A 14,362-nucleotide genomic window follows, 5' to 3' on the forward strand; every position below is an offset into this window, starting at 1 on the left:
CTATAAACATTGGGGTACAGATGGCCCTTCTTTTCACAACATCTGTACCCCAATGTTTATAGCAGCAATGGCCATGGTCGCCAAACTATGGAAAGAACCAAGATGCCCTTCAACGGACGAATGGATAAGGAAGATGTGGTCCATATACACTATGGAGTATTATGCCTCCATCAGAAAGGACGAATACCCAACTTTTGTAGCAACATGGACGGGACTGGAAGAGATTATGCTCAGTGAAATAAGTCAGAGAGAGTCAATTATCATATGGTTTCACTTATTTGTGGAGCATAACAAATATGGAGGACAAGGGGTGTTAGAGAGGAGAAGGGAGTTGGGGTAAATTGGAAGGGGAGGTGAATCATGAGAGACTATGGACCCTGAAAAACAATCTAAGGGGTTTGAAGTGGCGGGGGTGTGGAAGGTTGGGGTACCGGGTGGTGGGTATTATAGAGGGCACGGATTGCATGGAGCACTGGGCGTGGTGAAAAAATAATGAATACTGTTTTTTGAAAACAAATAAATTGAAAAAAATTTTTTTAAAAAAAGGATATGAACCATATGATCCTCTCAATAGATGGAGAAAAAGCATTTGACAAAGTATAGCACCCATTCTTGATTAAAAACCTTAAATAAAGTAGAAATAGAGGGAACATACCTCAACATCATAAAGGGCATAGATGAAAGACCTACAACAAATATTATCCTCAATGGGGAAAAACAGAACTTTTTCCTCTGTGGTCAGGAACAAGAAAAGGATATCCTCCCTCACCACTGTTATTTAACAAAGAACTGGAAGTACTAGCCTCAGCAATCAGACAACAGAAATAAAAGGAATCCAAATTGGTAAAGAAGAAGTCAAACTTTCTCTATTTGTAGATGCCATGATACTCTATGCAGAAAAACAAAAATATTACACCAAAAAGTTGCTAGAACTGATACCGAAATTCAGGAAAGTCATACAATACAAAATCAACATACAGAAATCTGTTGCATTTCTATACCTGAATAATGAAGCAGAAGGAAGAGAAATCAAGGAATCCATCCCGTTTACAACTGCAACAGAAACAATAAGATACCTAGGAATAATCCTAACCAAACAGGGAAAAGATCTATACTCTGAAAACTAGAGAACACTTATGAAAGAAATTGAAGAAGACACAAAGAAATGGAATAGCATTCCATGCTAATGGATTGAAAGACTGCCCATTGTTGAAATATCTATACTACCCAAAGCAATCCACATGTTTAATGCAGTCTCTATCAAAATACAATAAGCATTTCTCACAGAACTAAAATAAACAATCCTAAAATTTGTATGGAATCACAAAAGACAAGAATAGCTAAAGCAATCTTGTAAAAGAAAAGAAAATCTGGAGGCATCAAATTCTGGACTTCAAGCTGTATTAAAATGCTGTAGTCATCAAGACAGTAGGATACTGGCACAAAAATAGACACATAGATCAGTGGAACAGAACAGAGAAGCCAGAAATGAACTCACAACTGTATGGTCAACTAATCATTGGCAATGCAGGAAAGGATAACCAATGGAAAGAAAGTCTAACAAATGGGGTTGGGAAAACTGGACAGCAACATGCAGAAGAATGAAACTGGACCATTTTCTTACTCTATACACAAAAATAAACTCAAAATGGATGAAAGACCTAAATGTGAGACAGGAAACATTAAAATCCTCTAGGAGAGCAAAGGCAGCAACCTCTATAACATCAGCCATAGCAACTTACTAGAGACATCTCCAGAGACAAGGGAAACAAAAGCAAAAATGAACTACTGGGACTTCATTAGGATAAAAAGCTTCTGCACAGTGAAGGAAATAATCAACAAAACTAAAATGCAACCTTTGGAATAGGAAAAGATACTTGCAATGACATATTTGATAAAAGGTTACTACCCAAAATCTATATAGAACTTATCAAATTCAACAAATTCAAAAAACAAATAAGCCAGTTAGGAAATGGGGAGAAGACATGAATAGACACTTTTCCAAAGAGGATAGCCAGATGGCTAACAGACCTATGAAAAGATGTTAACATCACCTGAGCATCCCGGGAAATGCAAATCAAAACCAAAATGAGATACCACCTCACACGTCTAAATGGCTAAAATAAACAACACAAGAAACAACTGATTTTGGTGAGGATGTGGACAAAGGGGAACCCTTTTACACTGTTGGTGGGAATGCAAACTGATGCAGCCACTCTGGAAAACAGTATGGTGGTGCCTCAAAAAAGTTAAAAATAGAACTACCTTACAACCCAGCAAGTGCTTACTAGGTATTTATCCAAAGGATACAAAAATACTTGTTTAAAGGAGTACATGTACCCTGATGTTTACAGCAGCATTATCAACAATAGCCAAACTGTGAAAAGAGCCCAAATGGCAATCAGCTGAAGAATGGGTATAGATGATATGGCATATATGTATAACAGAATATTACTCAGTCACCAAAAAGAATGCCATTTGTAATGACCAGGATGGAGCTAGAGTGTATCTTGCTAAGTAAAAATAAGTCAGAGAAAGACAAATATATGATTTCACTTATATGGAACTTAATAAATAAAACTGATGAAAATAGGGGAAGGGAAACAAAAAACTACACAGAATAACTGAGGGCTGCTGGAGGGGAGGTAGGCTGAGGTTGTGTTAAATGAGTGATAGGTATTAGGAGGTCATTTTCTGTGATGAGCACTGGGTCTTATATGTAGTAAGGAATCACTGAATTCTACTCTTGAATCTAGTATTACACTATAGGTTAAGTGGAATTTAAATAAAATTTGAAAAATAAAATAAATAAATGAACCTTAACTCCTTTTTAAAAACCCAAACACCTGGCTTATTAGTATACAGTGATGACATGAACGAAATTATTGCCTCATCTGAAATCTATCAGTTGCTATGAATTACAAGTGGATCACTCGAGCAAAGTGAGACTCTTCTGGGATAGTAGTGAATTTCTCCAGCTTAACAGGCAATTGGATTACAGAGATGTATGCACATATCAAAATTCAGCAAAACACACACACACTCACAAAATTTAAGTGTTTCATCATAATAAGGTTTTACACAAAAGAAAATTATAGTTAATGATATTATCAAATTATTTAGTAAGAAGTATACTAACATCTAAAATTAATTTTGAGATGCCTAAAATTGGGATCAATAGACATGTGACAAGTGTGGCAAAATACAAAAATAGTAGAATCTAGTTGGTAGGTAAGGGTGCACAATCTTTCATCTTGGATGAATGTTTGAAATTTTTTAACTTAAATTCAATTAGCCAAGGGGAGCCTGGGTGGCTCAGTGGGTTAAAGCCTCTGCCTTCGGCTCAGGTCATGATCTCAGGGTCCTGGGATCAAGCCCTACATTGGGCTCTCTGCTCAGCGGGGAGCCTGCTTCTCCCCCTCTCTCTCTGCCTGCCTCTCTGCCTGCTTGTGATCTCTCTGTGTCAAATAAATAAATAAAATCTTTTTAAAAAAAATTCAATTAGCCAAGGTACAGTACATCATTGGTTTTTAAGATAACGTTCAATGATTCATCAGTTCAGTATAACACCCAGTGCTCATCACATCATGTACCCTCCTTAATGCCATCACCCAGTTACCCTATCCCCTCACCTATATCCCTTTCTGAAACCCTTAGTTTCTCAGAATCAAGAGTCTCATATGGTTGGTCTCCCTCTCTGATTCCATTCCGTTTCCCCCCCCATCCCTATTGTCCTCTGCACTATTCTTCATGTTCCACATATGAGTGAAACCATATGATAATTATCTTTCTCTGACTGACTTTATTTCATTCAGCATAATACCCTCTAGTTCCATCCATGTCGATGTAAATGCTAGATATTCATCCTTTCTGATGGCTGAATAATATCCCATTGTACATATATGTACCACTTCTTCTTTATCAATTCATCCATTGAAGGACATCTTGGCTCCTTCTGAAGTTGGCTATTGTGGACACTGCTGCTAGGGCTGTAGGGTGGCTCTATTTTTAACTTTTTGAGGAAGATCCATACTGTTTTCCAGAATAGCTGCACCAGCTTGGATTCCCACCAACAGCGTAAGAGTGTTCCCCTTTCTCCACATCCTTGCAATATTTGTTGTTTCCTATTTTGTTTGCCATTTTAACTGGTAAAAGGTGGTATCGCATTGTGGTTTTTATTTGTTATTTCCCTGATGACTAGTGATGTGGAGCATTTTTTCATGTGTCTATTGGCCACTTGTATGTCTTCTCTGGAGAAGTATCCGTTCATGTCTTCCTCCCATTTTTGACTGGATTATTTGTTTTTTGGGTGTTGAGTTTGAGAAGTTCTTTATGGATCTTGGATACCAGCCCTTTATTTGTAATGTCATTTGCAAATATCTTCTCTCATTCTGTAGATTGCCTTTTAGTTTTGTTGACTGAAAAATTTTTAATATATATAATAATCCATTCATCAGAATATATATCAGATATTTTACAATGAAAACTATGTAAATTGAATTAGAATAATTTTCCTACAAAGGGGACAGGGGAATCAAAGTGAAAGTAAGACAAAAGAACAGGAAAGAATAAATGAGTAAGAATTGAAAATTAAAGGGCGTTTGCATTCACCAATGGGAATAATATATTATGAAGAAAAGGCATGTGAGATGCAAAAACAAATACTGATTTATAAACTTTGTAACAAATGTTCTGCACTTTAAGAAGAGTGTGAATTAATCAACAACTGTGTATATAACTTAAATAACAATGATGTCAATGTCAAGAGGGTACACAGAAGCTTCAGAGTTTGATGTATGGTATCTGTGATCAGGGTGACCCTAAAAACTTACCTGTAAGAATCGATAAGGTGGTAGTCTTTCCTGCTCCATTAGGACCCAGAAGAATAGTGATTTGACCCTCATATACATTGAGTGTTAAGTTTTTTACTGCTACGATGGTGTCCTTCTCCACTGTGAATTCCTGTGAAAATTTTTAAAAAGTACTAGCTTTCTGTTTATTATTACTGCTTATAAAGGGCAGGTATGTCTATCAACTATCCAGAAAAGAACAAAATGAAAGAACATTAATCTCAAAAGAAGAAAAAGCCAAAGCATTAAAAAGATAAAACTAAAAAATAAACAATATTTAAAGGCAATATATGCAGAGACCTTAAAAGTAGGTCTACAAAACTCCTCATCTCAGTCAGTCCCACTTCAGTCCAGCTACTGTCCTGAGGCTGATAACACCACAGTCTGCTTCTTTATGTCTTCCTGCTAAGTTCTAGAACTTCATGGTGGACACACATTATACTTTCCTTGAGGTACTCCAAACACTACTCATTAGCATACCTGAAAATGTATTCCTCATGCCACATTCCTTACCACAACCCACATAGATATAAAGAGAGAAACCTGAGACCAACTTACCTTACACACTTCCTTCTACCTCGTCTACTAAAACAAATCACTGCTAATCAATCCCTTCAGTCAACAAATATTTATTGTGGGCCCATACTTTGTGGCATACATTGTGTAAGGTACTATGAATACATTAATGAAGAAGACCAAAATAGCTCCTGCTCTCGTGACAGAAAAATTCCAGTAGGAGGAACACATAGAAATCAAAAACCTGTAAATGATTACCTATCGTAGTAACATTGGTAGATGGTGCTACTTTGTATAAAATAGTCAAGTAAAGCTCCTTGAAGTCATATAGCTTTTCTGATTAGGTTCAGAGGTATAATTTAGGGATTCATCTGTTGCATATAACACCTAGTGCTCATTACAACCAGTGCCCTATCCAGTTATTCCATCCCCCACCCCATGTCCCCTCCAGCAGTCCTCAGTTTGTTTCCTAGAGTTCAGCATCTCTTCTGGTTTGCCTCTCTCTCAATTTTCATCCTATTTTATTTTTCCTTCATTTCCTCTATGTTTATCTGTTTTGTTTCCTAAATTTCACATATGAATGACATCATATGGTATTTATCTTTCTCTGACTTACTTCACTTAATGTAATACCCTCTAGTTTCATCCATGACATTGCAAATGGCAAGATTTCATTCTTTTATATGGCTGAGTAAAATTCCAGTGTGTGTGTGTATGTATACACACACACACCACATGTATTTTGCCTTTTAGTTAACTGTTTCCTTGGCTGTGCAAAAGCTTTCTACCCTGATGAAGTCCTAATAGTTCATTTTTTAAAGTCTCTATTTTAAATTTTTTTCTTTTTTAATTTTTTCAGTGTTCCAAGATTCAATGTTTATGCACATACCCAGTGCTCCATGCAGTATGTGCCCTCCTTAATACCCACCACCAGGCCCTCCCAACCCTTACCCCCCTCCCCTCCAAAACCCTCAGATTGTTTCTCAGAGTCCACAGTCTCTCATGCTTCATCACCCCCTCCAATTTCCCAACTCACTTCTCCTCTCCTTCTCCCAGTGTCCTCTGTTATTCCTTATGCTCCACAAGTAAGTGAAACCATATGACACATAGATATATGTGTCTGTTTAACTTATTTCACTCAGCATAATCTCCTCCAGTCCTGTCCATGTTGATACAAAAGTTGGGTATTCATCCTTTCTGATGGAGGCATAAAACTCTATCATATATATGGACCATATCTTCTTTATCCATTCGTCTGCTGAAGGGCATCTTGGCTCTTTCCACAGTCTGGCAACTGTGGCCATTGCTGCTATGAACATTGGGGTAAAGATGGCCCTTCTGTTCACTATATCTGTATCTTTGGGGTAAATTTAAAAATTTTTTTTATTATGTTCAGTTCATTTTTGCTTTTGTTTCCCTTGCCTTTGGAGATGTGTCCAGCAGGCAGGAAGGAAAAGGAAGGGGAGTGGGAGTGTATGATACTGGGCCTGGGTAGTATTCTGAGTGCTTTTATGTATTCCCCAGACTAATCACCTCTGAGAGCAGACAAGAGTCTGTGGGCGGCCACCACGGCCTGGGTCCAGCAGAGACTCTAAGCCAATGCAGGCCAGTAGGAGGAGTGGAAAAGTGTTTTGCTGGTAAAAGGGGAAGGTCCGATGAAAAGTCATTGCGGTGAGGGAGAAGAGGTTGCTTCCTGTGTTCTCTTCTGGAATTTTGATGGATTCCTGTCTCATATTTAGGTCTTTCATCCTTTTTTTTTTTTTTTTTGTATGGTGTAGGAAGTGCTTCAGTTTCATTCTTCGGCATGTGTCCCATTTTCCCAACACCATTTGTTGAAAAGACTGTCTTCTTTCCATTGGATATCATTTCCTGCTTTGTTGAAGATTAGTTGGCCATAGAGCTGAGGGTCCATTTCTGGGCTCTCTATTCTGTTCCATTGATCTATGTGTCTGTTTTTGTGCCATTACATACTCTCTTGATGATTACAGCTTTGCAATATAGCTTGAAGTCCAGAATTTCATACCTTCAGCTCTGCTTCTCTTTTTCAGGATTGCTTTGGCTATTCGGGGTCTTTTCCAGTTCCATACAAATTTTAGGATTGTTTGTTCTAGTGCTGTGAAAAAAAATGCTGATGGTATTTTGAAAGGGATTGCACTGAATTTGTAGATTGCTTTGGGTAGCACAGATATTTTAACATGTGTTCTTCCAATCTATGAGCATGGAATGCTTTTCCATTTTTTGTGTCTTCCTCAATTTCTTTCATAAGTGTTCTCCAGGGGTGCCTGGTGGCTCAGTTGTTAAGCAACTGCCTTTGGCTCAGGTCATGACCCCAAGGTCCTAGATCAGACCCCACATCAGGCACCCTGCTCAGTGCTTGTCCCTCTCCTTCTGCCTGCCACTCGCCTTGCTTATGCTCCCGCTCTCTCACTCTCTCTGTCAAATAAGTAAATAACATCTTTAACCATGGGGGCGCCTGGGTGGCTCAGTGGGTTGAGCCGCTGCCTTCGGCTCAGGTCATGATCTCGGGGTCCTGGGATCGGGTCCCGCATCGGGCTCTCTGCTCAGCAGGGAGCCTGCCTCCTCCTCTCTCTCTCTCTGCCTGCCTCTCTGCCTACTTGTGATCTCTGTCAAATAAATAAAATCTTAAAAAAAAAAAAATAAGCGTTCTCCAGTTTTCAGAGTACAGATCTTTTACCTATTTGGTTAGGTTTATTCCCAGGTCTCTTACTGGTTTTTGTGCAAATGAAAATGGGATCAATTCCTTGATTTCTCTTTCTTCTGCCTCATTGTTAGTGAATAGAAATATAACTAACTGTTGTGCATCAATTTATATCCTGTGGCTCTGCTGAATTCCTGTATCAGTTCTAGCAATTCTGGGGTGGAATCTTTTAGGTTTTCTACACGGAATATCATGTTGTCTACAAAGAGTGAGTCTGACTTCTTCCTTGTCAATTTGGATGCCTTTCATTTCTTTTTGTTGTCTATTGCTGAGGCTAGGACTTCCTGTACCATGTTAAACAACAGTGGTGAGAGTGGACATCCTGTAATGTTCCTGACCTTAGAGGGAAAGCTCTCAGTTTTTCTCCATTGAGGATGATATTCACTGTGGGGTTTTCATATATGGCTTTTATGGTATTGAGGTATGTACCATCTATCCCTACACTGCAGAAAGTTTTTATCAAGAAAGGATGCTGTATTTTGTCAAATGCTTTTTCTGCATCTATTGATAGGACCATATGGTTCTTACCCTTTCTTTTATTAATGTGGTGTATCATATTGATTGATCTATGGATGTTGAATCAGGCTTGCAGCCCAGGAATAAATCCCCCTTTGTCATGGTGAATAATCCTTTAAATGTTGCCCATTGGATCCTATTAGCTAGTACCTTGTTGAGAAATTTTGCATCCAGAATATTGGTCTGTAATTCTACTTTTTGGTAGGGTCTATGTCCAGTTTTGGGATCAAGGTAATTCTGGTCTTATGAAAAGTGTTTGGAAATATTCCTTCCATTTCTATTTTTTTGAAACAGCTTCAGAAGAACATGTATTAATTCTTTAAATGTTTTGTAGAATTTCACAGGGAGGCTATCTGGCCCTGGACTTTTGTTTGGAGATTTTTGATTATTGATTCCATTTCTTTGTTGGTTATGGGTCTGTTCAGGTTGTCTATTTCCTCCTGTTCAGTCTGGTAGTTTGTATGTTTCTAGGAATGCCTCCATTTCTTCCAGATTCCTCCATTTCATTTTTTGCAAGTAATTGCTCATATAATATAACAAAAAGCTGTACTAAGAGCAACGTTTATAGCAACAAAGGCCTACATAGGGGCACTTAATTGATCCAAATAAACTAATATATCCAGGAACACCTCCTCACCAAACGTTTGGACAAAAGAGAATTCAGCCAAATAGTCTAATGCATAATTGGTAGAACAAGTAAAACCATAACTGTAAACATAAATTAATATTTACGCATCAAATCATCATGGTCCCAGCTAGACATTAGCTCTTATAGTGGGAATACTGTAAAAGACACCATTATCATAATACAAAGCTGTATTCCATTCTGAAGAAATGATAAATACATGGATTTTTACTTTATTTGCACATCTTTCATTTTTATTTTGTCAATGAATGTGCTGAATACAACTTTTATTAACATCTTATGGTGGGGAGGTAGGACCATGGCCAGTGAAAACATTTACTATACACCATCAACTAACTTTCTGTGCATTGGGGAAAAGAGACTTAGAAAACAGTACCTTGTATAGATGTTGGATCCTAATACCAGCCACCAAATCAACAGGCTCTTCTTCAAAATAATCACTTTTAATTGTGTCAATAATTCGTTTATCTTCTTTATACTTAACGCTTAAAGCTTTACCAAACCAGTAGGACTTCTAAGAAAAGACCAAAACCATAGTCATCAGGATGTCAGTGAAATGATGTCAATGAAAAATGAAACGCTCTTAACACTTTGGCTCATTTCACTTTGGTTTCAAGATGGGTTGAACCACATACATTGAAACAAAATTGAAAGCAAACTACCTAGAATGTGAACTTCTACACAGTAAGCACAAAACCTGTTATTTAAAAGCTCACTGTCCAAGAAGAAAAACAAAATAAAATCTACTTAAAAATGGTTTGGCAAAAAGCATTCTATCACTCTAAGTTGAGTGTTTTTATTTGGACATGCAGTATACAGATAGATACCTGGAGATTCCTTAAATATTTTCATGAGTCTGTGAGTTCAAAATTCTTTTTCATAAAAATACTTCTAAAAATACATTATTCATCTTTCTATTGCATTGATATCTTCATTGGTGGTATAAAAGAAATGTTGCATAAAATGCCTGGTGCTTTAATGCTAATCAAATTAGTAACATAAAAGTGTACTAAGCAATCACCATCCTCTTCACCACTAGACACAGTAATAAATCAATTTATTTCACTTAATTGTGTCTTTTATGAAAAAGTAAAAATTAGTTATTAAGTTTCATTCCTTGAATATGATACTTTAAATATTCTGTGTGATGAAATGGGAAATATGAATAAAGCATTTCTATAGCAAATGAAAATATAATGAAAGCTCTAAGAAAAATTACTTGTGTCATTTGAGTTGTGAACTAGCCACTTTTTTCATGGAATCCACTTTTTTCTGAAAGAATGACAGATACAAAAATTATGGTTCTTTAGATTTGGATATCTAGCAGACATTTTCTTGAAAATTAATGAAGACCCTAAAAAGGAAGGAAGCCATTGAAGGTGCTGAAAGGATTTAAGTTCGCTGGTTAGCTTTCTATAAAAGACCAACTGTAAAGGCCCTTGTTAGCAATCCTGTCGGGACCTCTCTCACTCTTAAGAGCTTTTACTATATATTCACTTAGTAAACTTCTATCACTTTACCCATGAAAAAAAGAAAATTAATGGAGAAATCTTATTACTTAAAAGAAAGGAACTGACAATACTTGCTGCTAATGATGTAACTGGAACTTTCAAGTGAAAACTAGAATTTTGAAAAACTGATACCTACTCTTGCGTGACAAATTTATAATTCTTGAAAACTATCATAACATCATGTTGATATTAATAAATGATGCTTTGATAATGTATGATGAAATGTGTCATCACTTGGAAGGTTTGTATTGATGAACCAATATTTTTCAAATAACCAAAATATGATGTTACAAATTTATGCATGGTTAAAGATCTATCAGATCACAAGATACACCAATGAATATTATTATGAAACAGAATAAGAAATGCTTGTTAATGTGTTTTCAGATTCCAAACTTCAACTACCTGGTAGAAAATTATCATTAGTCTTGACACAGCAAATACCCAAATTTGTTAAAAAGGCTACTGATATACTCCTCATCTTTCAACTACGTATCTGCGTGAGGTTTTATTTTCTCCATATATTTCAAGCAAAAAAACATAATGCAAAAAATTAAAAGCAGAAATACGCTCTCCAATGAGAATCTAGTTATTTTATTAAGTAAATATAAAAAATATTTGAAAAAAATTATAAAACAGGACACTCTTCAAATATTTTTAAATTTTGAAAAAAAAGCTATTTATCCCCAAAATCCTGACCTCAACATGCAATGCATTTATTAGTAATATATTTAAATAAGTTGACAAATATTTTTTAAATTTCTTTTAATTTCTAAATATGGTTAATATTGATAGATAAAACCCATATTAATCACAGCTCTTTGGGGTGCTCAATAATTTTTAGGAGTATAAAGGATTTCTGAGACTAAGAGTTTGGGAACCATTCACTTTGAACCACAGAACAATAAAAAAGTAGACTGCAAATAGACTAAGATAGAGATGCTTCTCACTTTGCTGTGGCTTTGATTCTAAGTAATTTGGGCTAATAGTAGAAAAAAAGCAGGTGCTGATAAACCAGATATGAGACACAATTCATTTCGCCCTCACTAGGATCTAAGGGCACCACCACACATTCACTCAGACAGGTGATTTTTTTTTCCTGTAGAAAGCTATCTGATTCTATTGCACATGTCACAAAGTTGACTTGTAATGGTTTTATTTCAGAAAGAATAAAAACTGTATTAGTATCATAAGACTGGAGAACCACAGAGAGGGTGTTTAAGGTAACAACGTTCACTGTTTAACAAACTAAATACATAAGAACTGGGGTTTCTCTCAATGACAGAATCATTAGAACTTACCTGCACAAAGAAATACCAAGGCTTGGGCACACCATACCTCCCTGGAAAGACAGCATCCATATACCAGGCCATAAGGCCAAACAAGGCAGCATCAAATAAAAGCATTCCCATAATATGGACAAAACGAAGATCATCATCTGGGCTCACTGGTGACTGGATGTTATCCCACTGGACACCATATTCTGAAACATAATAGTAGACAGTTACCTGAGGTGCCCAACTGTGACTAGAACAAACTTATCCAGCTACTTCATCATTAAACAATAAGAAAGTATTGGTATTCTCTGAAGACAGGTACTGTCTGTTTGCTATTCACTGATACTTTGAAATTCAGGCTGTCCAAGACGATAATAAAGTAAGTAATGAAACAATTTGCCTCTTTCTACAGCCAAACTCAACTAAAAGTTAGTAGTGACTGAAACAAAAATAGTCACAAAAAGTCCATAAAGTAAGCTTTAAAGCCATAAACAGACCTACTGGTTGTGATGGCGGCCCTATTACTCCATTCTCTTTCATGTGAATCTCCACCGAAATAACCAGCAAGATATATACATTTGGAAATACATTCATAAATACAAAAACAAGGTTTGGCTTCTAGTTTCAAGTCTGGCCTGTAAGGAATGCAGGAATCACCGCTCCATCCTAACAAGAAGTAAAAAGGTGAACTGAAATTCTTCTTAGATCTATTAGAGACATGAGGTCACAAGGCAAACCACTGCCCCCACAACTGGAGAGACAGACAGGCAGGCACAGAGAATTTAATGAAACAAACTTCAAGCAAAAACCTCCAAGGGAATGAGAACTGGGGTAGGAAAACCTAAACTATAACTGATGAATTGCCAAACCCAGGGTAAACAAGCCTGAGGATTAAATATTCCACGGGATCAAGTCATTGAGGCTTTTGCAAGTTTTACCTTTGGGAGCCCTGCCAATTCCTTACAGTGAATATCAGAGAAAAATCCCCTCATACTCTTAGGAGGGAGAGGGAAAGAGCTATTTGGAAATGTTCCTGTGCACTTCATTCCTAATCAGGCCTTTCTTCATAAGAAACTATCTTACCAGAGCCTAACTCACCTAGGGGAAGGTAAATACCTAACTCTAGTTCCCTCGAGCCATCCTGACCCATCTAAGCAGGGCAAAAAACTGAGAAGCACTAATGGAGTTCATAGTCCAAGGGTACAAACTTACCAAGTGATTGAAGCCAAGTCATAGAGCTACATATCTTATCTCTACATCGCTAAAGGCCTATTTACTGTGTGGTTCCTTTTACCCAGTACTCCATGGCCACCTTTTTTTTTTTTTTTAACTGCTTATAAGGGATTCACTTTATTTTCATTATTTTTTTATGTTAATATTTGATTTGATTTATTTAATTTGAGAGAGACAGAATGAAAGTGGGAAGGGGAGAGGGAGAGAAAGAATCCCAAGCAGACTCCCTGCTAAGCACAGAGCCTGATGGGGGTCTCAGTCTCAGGATCCTAAGATCATGACCTGAGCTGCAATCAAGAGTCAGACACTTAACTAACTGAGAACCCAGGTGCCCCCCTCTTGTCCATCTTACAACAAAAAATTATCAGGCATACTGAAGGTCAAAGAACATAGGTTGAAGAGAGTGAACAAGCATCTGAATTAGACTTTGATATAACAAAGATGTTAGGATCATCAGACCAGGAATTTCTAAAAAAAACTGTGATTAACATGGTAAGTGCTTTTATTTGATAGGGAGAGATACAGTGAGAGAGGGAATACAAGCAGGGGGAGTGGGAGAGGGAGAAGCAGGCGTCCTGTCAAGCAGAGAGCCCAATGTGGGGCTCCATCCTAGGACTCTAAGATCATAATCTGAGCTGAAGGCAGAGCTTAACGAATGAGCCACCCAGGCACCCCATGGTAAGTGCTTTAATGGAAGAAATATACAACATGCAAGACCAGATGGATAATGTGTGCAGAGAGATGGAAATTCTAAGAAAGAATAAAAAAGAAATGCCAGAGTCCTTGGTGTAAAAGCTACAGGAGAGGATGGGGCAGCGACAATGATGGACAGAAAGGTAAGAGAGAGAAGTAAAAAAAAGCCACATCTAACTGCAGGCTATGGAGTAACCAGGGAAAGTTCCAGTCACAGTGCTGAGAAGTGACCAGCTGAATGAGAAGCCGCAGACCTCCAAGTCTGGGTGTGGGGTCAGATGACAAAGAAAGAATTAGCCGTATTCATTCAACTTGGATCAAGTACACCCAAATTAAAGAAACTTCCAATTCTGGCTCCACAAACCCGTAAGTGGCAGCAGCTTTAAATGAAGGTGAAGGCA

General features: G+C 37.3%; 1 protein-coding gene across 1 annotated transcript in view; it reads right to left on the reverse strand.

The window, feature by feature from the left end:
• Positions 1 to 14,362, reverse strand: part of LOC132027307 (phospholipid-transporting ATPase ABCA3-like) — a 139,502-nt gene that overhangs the window by 72,244 nt on the left and 52,896 nt on the right. The window contains exons 9-11 of the mRNA XM_059416059.1: positions 12,060 to 12,241; positions 9,624 to 9,761; positions 4,833 to 4,962 (exon numbers count right to left, since the gene is read on the reverse strand). Of these exons, the coding sequence (XP_059272042.1) occupies positions 4,833 to 4,962; positions 9,624 to 9,761; positions 12,060 to 12,241 (450 nt within the window). The remainder of the gene's footprint in view (positions 1 to 4,832; positions 4,963 to 9,623; positions 9,762 to 12,059; positions 12,242 to 14,362) is intronic.

The sequence above is a fragment of the Mustela nigripes genome, chromosome 11 (assembly GCF_022355385.1).
Source record: "Mustela nigripes isolate SB6536 chromosome 11, MUSNIG.SB6536, whole genome shotgun sequence".
In the NCBI taxonomy this organism is placed as follows: domain Eukaryota; kingdom Metazoa; phylum Chordata; class Mammalia; order Carnivora; family Mustelidae; genus Mustela; species Mustela nigripes.